Genomic DNA, 12,496 nt, shown 5'->3' with positions numbered 1-12,496 from the left:
CATCATACACAACAATGCCACCCAGCCAATTTCAACCGATTGCTCTCTTTTTCGATTCAAACATGATTCTAACATACACAGTGTACTTGTACATTACGTTACATGATTCCTAATAATTTCGAAACCTATTCTGTTCAGTTCCTGAAAATGACTTTGCAAGATTTTGTTCTTTTTCTTACATGATATATCAAACAGTAGAATAAAAAGAAATATCAAACTTAACATTACAAGGTTTTGATGTCAAAATACGTATGCTAGAGTATTTGAAAACAAATGCAAGTTTTCCTGCCAGATGCTGGATTGAAAATTTTCTTGCTAATTACCTCAAGAAAATGAAAGCTAGCATTAAAAATGCAAAATTGGTAACACTGGACTCAACAGATCCGTGTTAGTAGTACAAATGATAGTTATTGTATCATTAAAAATATCAAAATAAACGAAGTCACAAAGCCAATTCTATTCATGATTTTCAAAACACATAGCCTAAAAGGAAAACTTTATTTTGTTTGTTTCATCGTGCCACAAACCCAACAATGCAGAGTGCATTATGATCATTCTAAATGAATGTTACGTATATTCCCAAACATTATTACTGCCATGACAAGTACTACTACAATTTCAAAAGATAATCTTGCTGTGAACGCTAAACGCTACCTTAATTTGATTTTCATATATGTACATACATTTTGTCAGCTGGCTGGCTTCGCAGAGATAAAAGTTGATTTCACCGATACGAAATTATTCCACGCATAGCCTTTTTATTATGAAGATATGACGAAAATATAGAAGGTAAAAAATTGTTTTACGTATTTCGTTTAAGCTTCGTCGCCGAGAGAGAGAGAGAGAGAGAGAGAGAGAGAGAGAGAGAGAGAGAGAGAGAGAGAGAGAGAGAGAGAGAGAGAGAGAGAGAGAGAGAGAGAGAGAGAGATTCTTTCCTTTCTTCAGATCTCCATTACATGAAGAATGAGTAAAAATGTATTTTATTTTAACCTTTGGAAACCACCATTGAATATCGGCAGTGACAACTTAAATACAACTCGATAAATGCTTGATAGTTATGGCAGATGACGTCAGCAATCAGCCGTTTCTCTCTCTCGAGAGAGAGAGACTATTGCCTGATTTGGTTGTAACATTGACAGATACCCATTAGCAAAAGTTGAATAATAGTTGTGTATTAAGAATAATGATCATTTTAATAAAACTGTTGTTTTACTGTCTCTAATCATATTGCATATTATAGTATTATATGAACATAGCGATCTACCATTTGCATTCTGGTTTTATTAACATTCTTAAAATAAACTGATGTCATTTTACCAATATCATCACTGTTCTTAGTTGCCGAATGGAACTTAATTCAGAGATATGCCTATAATATATAAGGTGAGAATGGTTTTATTACCTTTATTGTCAGTTAATATAAAAATGTGAATCTGTTCATGTATGCTGGTGGTTATCGCACTGCAACTAGGTTTAACCTACCAATGAACGTCATACATATACCTTGAATAGGCTATTTATTATGAAGATATGCCAATAATATATAAGGTGAGAATAGTTTTATTTCAGTTAATATCATAATGTGAGTTGTTTCATGTATGTTGGTGATTATTGGACTGCGGGCGAGGCTTAGCCTACCGATAAACATCACATACACAACACGTTTGCCTGCGATGCTGCAATTCATACCAGCGATATAGCATGAGAAGCGGTCCAAGAAAAAACCCGTGAATGACTGATTCCGCGATTAAGCAATACCCCACTGTAATAGGTGTATGATATTCTCTCGCTCTCTGTGTAAGGGTAATGGTAATGTATGTATTTGAAATGATACTGCTGTAAAGATTTTTTATGATAAAGCATATTGTACAATATTTAAAATAATTAATGAATATTTCAAATATTGTACAAAATGTTCTATCCTCATAAATCTTTATAGCAATATTATTTCAAATGCACATACACTACCCTGAGAGAGTTACGTTAAGTATATCTTAGTTTTACCAGACCACTGAGTAACAGCTCTCCTAGGGCTGCCCTGAAGGATTAGACATTTTTACGTAGCTAGGAACCAATTGGTTACCTAGCAACGGGACCTACAGCTTATTGTGGGATACGACCCACATTATATTGAGAAATGAATTTCTATCAACAGGAATAAATTCCTCTGGTTCCACATTGGCCGAGCCAAAAATCGAACTTCGGACCACTGGATTGGTAGCCAAGAACAAAATCCACTTGTCCAATGCAGAACTACCCTGAGAGAGAGAGAGAGAGAGAATCTGACACCTATAATGCGGAACTACCCTGAGAGAGAGAGAGAGAGAGAATCTGACAGCTATTATGCTCAGTATGGGGACCAAGCTGGAATGAGCTTAATAGATGCAAAACTACAGTGCAAGTATGCTGTAAATCATTTTTATCATAAGTTAAGTATACCTTAGTTTTACCAGAGCTCTTCTCCTAGGGCTGGCCCGAAGGATTAAATATTCTTATATGGCTAGGAACCAATTAGTCACCAAGCAATCGGACCCACAGCTTATTGTGGGATTCGAACCACATTATATCGAGAAATGAATTTCTATCACCAGAAATAAATTCCTTTGATTCCGTGATGGCTGAGCCAAGAATCAAACTTCTGACCACCGGATTATTTTTATCATAAAAATCAGTATTTAGTCATGTATACAATATGAACAAATACAGTAATTGGTGAATAAATAGTGTTGCTCTACAAAAAGAAAAAACAAATTAGTAAAAATTTTAGAGATATGGTCAATTTAAAAAATCCACAAATTAGTGAAAGTTCCCCGTTTTAAATAATGTGTTCCAAAATAACCCACAACAAAGTGGACCAAGGAAATGTTCCTACAAACTGCAGATATAAACACATGCACAAACAAAAATTATCAGAAAACAAGTACATATACTTTTGTGCCCCGAAGATGTGTTAAATACGCGAAAGTACTTGGCACTCTGTCTTTTCTTTTTTTTAAATTTTCCCTGTGGCTTCTGCAGGTAAACAAAATCATGTGCTTACTTTTGTGATTTCATAGTATATACACATAAAAATAATGAAGACATTATTTCATTTCATGAGATATCTGACAGTCAAAAATTTATTATAACCTAGATTCTCACTTGTCTCATGAGATTTAGACTATCTGGCTAACACTACATATTATGCTAATGTGCACAGACTACTATGAGTGCCTCAGTGGCGTGATCGGTATGGTCTTGGCCTGCCACCTCAGTGGGTGCGAGTTTGATTCTCGGGCATTCCACCAAGGGGTTAGAGATGTGTATTTCTGGTAATAAAAGTTCACTCTTGATGTGGTTCGAAAGTCTTGCAAAACCATTGGTCCTGTTGCTGAATAACCACTGGTTCCATACCATGTAAAAACACCATACAAACAAACAGACTACTATGGCCTGGTGAAATAAGGCAGACTATTCACAAACCATATTTGCTACCCATGTTCAATAGAGTAATGACAAACACTTAAACCAGATTACTATATTACATAGTATCTAACAATTTATGATGTCAAATTTTCCTATCAATAAACAATTATTAAACACCCCTATACAACTTCCAAATTTTGATATAGTATTTTTTATACCATTTGATAGATAGAATAATTCAAAATCATTAATGGCTAATATTTTTTCTTGAAAAAGAAAACAGCCTACAAGAAAACTAAATAAAAAAAATTCTGGGAGGATGCCAGAAGACATTCTGTTGTAAAAACCTCTTGGCATAATAAATCTTATTTGCACCAAGTGTCAAGTTTCAATCAGTCCACAAAATCAACATGTAAGGGATAATCTAAAATAATTACAATTAAAAATACCTACACTAGACAATTACCATGATAAATTTACAACTTCATTGCATTAAATTAATTCGTTATAATTTTTTAATATTTCAAAATAAAAACAAAAAACCACTAACCTGCATTCGTGTTTTGTACTCAGCATTGGCAAGTTTTGATGCACTCAGATAAGGATATGCCACAACAGTAAATCCTACACAAGTTGCCAAATCTAGGAAAAACAATACGTAATACATACGAATTCATCCAATATTAAAAAAAAAACAATAATCCTACGATTATACTTACATCCAAGTAATCAACAATTCAGACCAGTAAAGTTTAATTACGAATGAATTAATAACTGTTCATACTAAAGCAAAGAAAAGATTAGTATGACAGAATAAATAATAAAGCTTTTAAAGTTTATAACAGCTTACCAACATAGGCATTACTTTGTTTTTTCCTACCCCATCTCATTTTCTAAATTTTTATAGCATAGTAGCTGTCTCGTCCTCAAGGAGTTACCCTTCCGTGGTCTAACCAGAGCTCCATGGTGACCAGACTAATGTCAAAGAATTCTCTTTTAGCTGGACTTGTGGCCAAGTATTGTGTCGTAATGATATAAACATTATAACATGTGAGAGTATAAATAGAATCAGGATAGCACTTTCTCTTGTCCTAAACGAATGCTAAAACCCAATTTATCTACATCAAAACCTGCAAGAAGTGGCTATGAGCATATGCACCATCATATGTTTGCATCCAACCAAACACGGACCATGAAATAATTCCATCCTGGTCAGCAAACAAACCGGAGCTCATTAAGTTCATTCTTCACTTATTGATTCAGCAAAGTACATAATTTCAAGTCGAAGTTAAAAATTTTTTAGTTTATGCTGTAGAACAATGATTTTACTATGAGATAAAAGCTGCAAATCAGGCTTTTTTTGTTTATGATTTATGACCATTAGGCTAGCTCCGAGAATTTCATTCTTCGCTTACTAATTTCATTACCAAGTTTCATGGAAACATTATACAGTGGTACCTCGACATACAAAATTAATCCATTCTGAGGCGGCCTTCATATCATGAGTTTTTCGTATCTTGAACCGCATTTTACATGCAAAATGGCTAATCCGTTCTAAGCCCTCCAAAAACACCCCAGTAAATTCCATAATAAAGCTAAATTGACCTATAAACAATTAAATACTACAACAATTTGGACCATTCAATACTTAACTTAACCCTCTTATGCCTAAGCCCTAAAAACTAAAATGTCTCCCGTATGCCGAGGCGGATTTGGAGTGAGCGCGGAAGCGGAAAAAATAATTTTATCATAAAATCACAGCGCGCTTAGTTTTCAAGATTAAGAGTTCATTTTTGGCTCCTTTTTTTCTCATTACCTGAAGTTTAGTATGCAACCATCAGAAATGAAAAAAATATCATTATCATATATAAATAATGCGATATATGGTAGCGACAAAAAAAAAATTCATACATAATTGTATTCAAATCGAGCGGTGCGAAAAACGGTTAAAGCTAACAAGTTACTTTTTTTCGTTGTATTTTACACTAAATTGCGATCATTTTGATATATAACACATTGTAAAATGATCAAAGCAACACAGAAAAAATATTATCACAAAATGATGCATGAATTCGTTACGTGCGGACGTAAATTTTTTTTTTCAAAAATTCACCATAAATTTAAATATTGTTCTAGAGACTTCCAATTTGTTCCAAAATGAAGACAAATGATTGAATATTACGATACTGTAAGAGTTTTAGCTTAGAATTACAGTTTTCGACCATTTCAGACGAGTTAAAGTTGACCGAATGTCGAAATTTTTATATATATATTTTTTTATATGCAAATAGTATTGCAAAAATGAGAAAAGCTACAACCTTCAAATATTTTTGTTTGTATTCTTCATGAATTTGCACACATTTTCATATATGAAACTATAAAATGCCTAATATGAAAAGGAGCAAATATTAGGAGAAAGCGACGTACGCATTTTGGAGATTCGCGGCCGCGAATCTGCGCGCAGAGGGAAAGAAAGTTTTTTAAAAATTCACCATAAATCTAAATATTGTGCTAGACACTTCGAATTTGTTTCAAAATGAACTTAAATGACTGTATATTACTAGATTGTTGACCGAACGTGGTTTTGTTTCTATTTATCGTGGTTTATATGCATATATTTCGAAAAAGAGAAAAGCTACAACCTTCAATCATTTTTTGTTGTATTCTACATGAAATTGCACATATTTTCATATATAAAACTTTATGTAACGGCTAATTTTAAATGGTGCAAACATTTCGACAATCACACGAAAAAATTTCTGATTTTTTTCGGAAGAGTTACAGCACGGATGTAAGGAAATTTTTTTTTTTTCATAAATTCACCATAAATCGAAATATTGTGTTAGACACTTCCAATTTGTTGCAAAATGAAGGTAAATGATTGAATATTACTAGAATATAAGAGTTTTAGCTTACAATTGCGTTTTTCGACCATTTCGGTAGAGTCAAAGTTGACAAAAGGTTGAAATTTTTGCACTTATCGTTATTTATATGAAAATATTTCAAAACTGATAAAAGTTTCAACCATGGGTTGTTTTTAGTTGTATTGTGCATGAAATTGTGCACATTTCCATATATAAAACTTTATGTAACGGCAAATTTAAAATGGTGCAAACATTACGACAATCGCACGAAAAAATTTATCGGAAGAGTTACCGCGCGGACGTAAGGAAAAAGTTTTTTCATAAATTCACCATAAATCGAAATATTGTGCTAGAGACGTCCAATGTGTTGCAAAATGAAGGCAAATGATTGAATATTACTAAAATATAAGGGTTTTAGCTTACAATTGCGTTTTTCGACCATTTCGGTAGAGTCAAAGTTGACCGAAGGTTGAAATTTTGGCACATCGTTATTTATATGAAAATATTTCAAAACTGATAAAAGCTCAGTCATGAGTATTTTTTTGTTGTATTCTACATGAAATTGTGCACATTTTCATATATAATACTCCATGTAACGGATAATTTAAAATGGTGGAAAAATTATGTCAAAGTGATGAAATAATTTTTGAGATGTGTCACTGATACTTTTTAGTGCGATAAGAAAGAAATTCGTACTTGCGCGCCTGCGTAACAATTGTAAACAAAACAACGCCTTGATCCGTGAACTCCCAGCATCTCCCAAGGCGCGTGATTCAAAAGTTTTCGGCTGGTAGGCCTATAAGTATTTTTCCTCGAATTTAAAAAAAAACTTTTTGAGTCGACGTATAATACATCCAATCGGCATACGGGAGACATTTTGACTCGACGTTTAATACGTCCAATTGGCGTAAGAGGGTTAATACGTACTAGTAGTACTAATATGATGTACCTGTAAATAAAGTGTATTAGTGTACATGGTATATACATGAAATACTGTACTTACATATGTAGTAAAATGTGGAAGCTTACCAGTTCGAGTGAGGCTATCTCCGAAAGTGGCGACAGAGGAGGAGGACAAACGGAAGATACGTACACTTAACTTTACGAAACACATAAAAAAATGTCAGGAAAACATAAACTAAACTTTACGAAACACATTAAAAAAACTGTAACACTTAACTTTACAAAAAACTTAAAATTAAAGTTTTGTTTTTTTTTGCCTTTTTTTTTATTTTTACATATTTTTTTTACTTTTTTATATTTACATTTTTTTTTTAAATAAAATTTCAACTTCTTTACCACTTTCAACTTTCTGTTTTATCCTTAATTCCTGCCATTGTCATAGAGTCATCGTCCTCCTCCTCGCCGCTGCTAGAGAACTCTTCTTGAACGACGTTATGTTGCATGGCCTCTAACTCCTTCAGGTCATCCGTCGTAAGCTCCTCTAGGTGCTCCTCGAGAAGGTCATTGATGTCGTCCTCGTCGACGACCAGCCCCATGGACTTGCCGAGTGCAACAATCTCGTCAAGATCTGGTTGTGAAACAGTTTCAGGATCGTCATACGGTATCAGGCCAGAGTTTCCTCCACGAAGAATTCAAGGCTTGCCTTGAAACCCCCTGCCAAGCTTGTTCAATTAGTCGGATGCATATCACAACAACAAAATGCTCCTACCAAAATGTGTGCTGGTGTTGTTCACCCTCCTGGCCTCGAGGAAGATATCCTAGTGGAGTATTCGTATATCAAGGTTCTTTATCTTCCGCCTAACACCACCCCTCTCCTCCAGCCCATGGACCAGCAAGTGATATCGAACTTCAAGAAGCTGTATACGAAATATCTTTTCAAGAGATGTTTCGACATCACCAATACCACAAACCTCACCTTGCGTGAATTTGGGAAGGAGCATTTCGATGTTGTGATATGCATCCGAATCATCAACCAAGCTTGGCAGGAGGTTTCGAGGCGAACCTTGAATTCTTCGTGGAGGAAACTCTGGCCTGATGCTGTATCCGCCCAAGACTTTGAGGGATTCGACGTGGGCGAAGCTGGTGCTGCAGATTCAGCAACAGTTGACGATCCTGAAACTGTTTCACAACCAGATCTTGACGAGATCGTTGCACTCGGCAAGTCCATGGGGCTGGTCATCAACGAGGACAACATCAATGACCTTCTTGAGGAGCACCAAGAGGAGCTTACGACGGATAACCTGAAGGAGTTGGAGGCCATGCAACACAACATCGTTCAAGAAGTCTCTAGCAGCGGCGAGGAGGAGGAGGACGACTCTATGACAGCGGCAGAAATTAAGGATGCTCTAGCTGCTTTTCATAAGGTGCAATCATTCGTAGAAAAGAGACACCCCGAAAAGGCTTACACAGGTCGTATGCTTGCACAATTCGATGACGTTTGCCCGAGTCGTTTCAGGAACATTGTCAAAAGCAGGCCGAAGCAATCTTCCTTGGATGGTTATTTTTTAAAGAGGCCTTTAGTAGAAGTAAGCAAAAAGGAAGAACCAAGTAATACTATGAAAAAACAAAGTTGAAAGTGGTGAAGAAGTTGAAATTTTGGAAAAACAAAAAAAAAAAAAAAAAAAAAAAAAAAAAAAACTTTAATTTTAAGTTTTTTGTAAAGTTAAGTTTTGCAGTTTTGTTAATGTGTTTTGTAAAGTTTAGTTTATGTTTTCCTGACATTTTTTCATATGTTTCGTAAAGTTAAGTGTACGTACTATAAGAAGTTTTCTGCTGTTTGTCCTCCTCCTCTGTCGCCACTTTCGGAGATAGCCTCACTTGAAAGGTAAGCTTCCGCATTTTACTACATACGTACGTATATACGTACAGTATTTCTTGTATACCATGTACACTAATACACTTTATTTACAGGTAAATACATATTAGTACTACTAGTATGTATTAAGTTAGGTCTTGAATGGTCCAAATTGTCGTAGTATTTCATTGTTTATAGGTCAATTTAGCTTTATTATGAAATTTACTAGGGTGTTTTTGGAGGGTTTGGAACGGATTATCCATTTTACATGTAAAATGCGGTTCAAGATACGAAAAACTCATGATACGAAGGCCGCCTCGGAACGGATTAATTTCGTATCTCGAGGTACCACTGTACATAAATTCCTGATTTTTTTGTATTAATTTCATCATAAAATGCACTTACTGTGAGAAAACTTTTAAAAAATGGTATAAACATTTACAGTGGAGTTTTTCTTGAGTTTTACCTAACAAAGTAGGCAGTTTTAAGCATTTTTATAGGGGTTTCAACTATTTGCAAGTTCTAGCTATTTGCGGGGGGAGGGGGTCTGGTACGGATCCCCAGCGAATATGGGGGGAACAATGTACAACAAAGACCTTAGGATTAGATAAAAGACTAGACATTTTTCCTTTTATATAACCTGTATTCTTAACCATAGTCTTAGTACTCTACACTCTCATATGCATACCCTTAAAAGAGAATTAAATAACCTAGGTTTATTAGACAATAACCTAGGCTAGATGATAGACTAGCCTAGCTATAGTTTCACATTATTAAGTTACTGTTTTTACATAGTAGACCAAAAACAATAAACCAAATATATACTATGAGGTAGTAGACTAACTTGAAGGGTACAAATTACACCTGGCTAATCCCATACCCTTAAAGGTGAAATAATTAATCAGGATTAGAATAACTTATACCAGGTGATAGCCTAAATATAGTTTCACATCAGTAACTGTCTCATTAGAAAGTTACTGTTTTATATAGTAGACCAAATGGCCTAAAACTATATATAAACAATCTAGGTTAGACAAAAATGTTCGCCTAACTATGAGTTTACATTTAAGTAGGTAGGTTTCTGTTTTTATAAAGCCTTTACATCTGATCTACAGTAATCTGAATTAGGAAATACCCTATGTACCAGGCTGAGAGAGAACAATTTAGGAAACATCCTATTGTTGGTGTAATAAGTGGCAGTTTAGCCCAAATAGCCTAGGACTAGATATAAACATTATCCTAGTCTTAATTGGATAACAGTTTTTAAGACTAGGGGCTGATACTGATACAGCAGCCTATTAGTAAAGCTGCATAATAGTGGCGTTCTTATGCAACCTATACCTTTTAAGGTGATAAAAACCAAGAACAGGCTGTAGCCTAACCAAATTAAGTAGAAACCCCCTTTCTAAAGGAATATCCTACCAGTAGCCTAAAAAACAGCATGGTTTATATCCTTAAAAGTTTTAAATAAGACTATATAATAAACAGAGACCTAGAATAGGCTGAATAGGTAGCCTCTAGGAAAACCTCTATTCCTAGCTTAATGTACATTACTGTAGAAGCTTTAAGTTAGTCAAGTAAAATCCAAAGTGTAAAAGTACTACTGCATCATGCAACCCAAAAGTGAGAGGGGATACAAATGCTTACCAAATAAGGTCTAATATGGGAATTCTGACTGGTCACCACTATATGGTCAGTTTTGGATACAAAACTTCAAATCACATGATAGGGGCTCCAATACTCATCCCTAATGATACTAATAATCCTTGGTTAGACGAATCCGTGCACATTTTCTCTCTTATAGTAAATATCTAATTAATGAGAGATAAACTATGATCGAAGCTGTACATGTGAAAGACCACTAATGGTAACAGTTTTCTTACCTGTGTCTATAACATTAAAAGCTATAGAAGACACCCTTTGCCAGGACCCAAATTGCTCACCAAGGACTCACAGCCTTCTGTCCCTTCATTTTCAAAATCATTAATCTTGTAAAGACAGATTTTCAGAATTTTGTAGTGATTAAAATTTGACCATAGACAATGCCAGAATTAAAACCATTTTCCAAGGTCATCACAGTTTTGGAAAGCTCCACCAAGGAACGGGCAACGTTACAACTCCCTTCTGAAGGGGAAAAGCCCCCTTTATTTAAAGCTATGCAGCAATTTAGGACCCCTAAGAAAAGAACCTCAAGAGGCAGCAGCCTCAACTGAATTTCATGCTAGGATCCACCTCTTTAGTATTATAACCTCTACCACCTTGCTGGAAGTTGCCAACAGAGGGCTTCCAAAATGTTCCAGAACAATTGTTGCTACTGTGGTCAAAAGTCTTATAGGAAAAAGAAAAGCAACAACTGGAATGCCTATCGAGGGCAGAGGCCGAAGAAGACATAGATACCAACGGAATGGTATGGTTGGGGGTCGACTTCAGTGACACCACAGGCAACAGAAGTCTTTCCCTTGTGGACACAACATTAATTTTAAACTGGATAGGGTGGAAATGGTACCCCTCCCCCTCATGTAAAGGGATTCTTCCAAAATTCAGACTCCATCTCTGGAAGATTATGTGCAGAAAGGCCCTGTTAATGGAAGCTATAGATAAATGTGCGTATATTCGCCACCAAGCACGTCTCAAGTGTCCCCACAAAGGATGATTCCAGAGTGATTCTAGACCTATCCACATTGAAAAAGCATTGTTTGCCAAAATTTACAAATAACTACCGTTGCACTAGTACCTTCAATTGATCTATAAGTGATTTGAATAACTATAGATCTGAAAGATGCATACTGGCACGTCCCTGTCACCGTTCCCTTCCATCCGTTTCTATGGCTTTGGATAGGGAAAGATATGCACAGGTTCAAAATCATGCCCTGTGGGCCAAACATTGCATCAAGAAACTTGACAAAATTAGTAACAGTAGTTGTTTGAGAAATCAGGAATACAACTAATAGCCTACCTAGACAACTGGTCAATATTGGGGCCTCAAGAAAAGTGTGCTTGAAAAATCTAAAACCAGTGGTCAATTGATAAGTCAAAAGGTTTATATATTGGAAAAATCCCATCCCACACCTAACAGATGCTTTCCATTGTTTCTCCCCATCATAATCTTACTACAAAAGACAGTAGTTTGATCTGTCTGTCTGTTGTCTGTAAGCACTTTCCACCAGTGTGGAATCCCTTGTAAGTGCTTAACAGCTGACGGACCAATTTATTAGCATTAGGGGTTAAATAGGGGTGAAGGAGAGGGTCTTTCCCTACTCAGTGACTACCTAACTAACAAGACCAAGCCATTTTCAAATCGTTCCTGAATATGGTAAGATACGGGTGAAAATTACATCAGGGAAAACTACCGCTCGGTAGTTTATGGTAAACATTGAATTTTGAATTCATATGTTCTGACAAGTAGGGCAGGTACAACAACATAGGAAATAACAAGAAAAGGAAATAAAAAGTTTGAGCATTAGCTCGG

At 35.4% G+C, this 12,496-nt stretch overlaps 1 protein-coding gene across 1 annotated transcript in view; it reads right to left on the bottom strand.

Annotated features, from left to right (window-relative positions):
* LOC135217158 (ATP-binding cassette sub-family D member 3-like) overlaps window positions 1–12,496 on the bottom strand; it is a gene marked incomplete in the record, with an annotated part of 176,909 nt that overhangs the window by 161,802 nt on the left and 2,611 nt on the right. The window contains 1 exon segment of the mRNA XM_064252878.1: window positions 3,956–4,047. Within this exon segment, the coding sequence (XP_064108948.1) occupies window positions 3,956–4,047 (92 nt within the window).

This window comes from Macrobrachium nipponense, chromosome 7 (assembly GCF_015104395.2).
Source record: "Macrobrachium nipponense isolate FS-2020 chromosome 7, ASM1510439v2, whole genome shotgun sequence".
Lineage (NCBI taxonomy): Eukaryota > Metazoa > Arthropoda > Malacostraca > Decapoda > Palaemonidae > Macrobrachium > Macrobrachium nipponense.
This window is presented reverse-complemented; position numbering and strand designations above follow the sequence as displayed.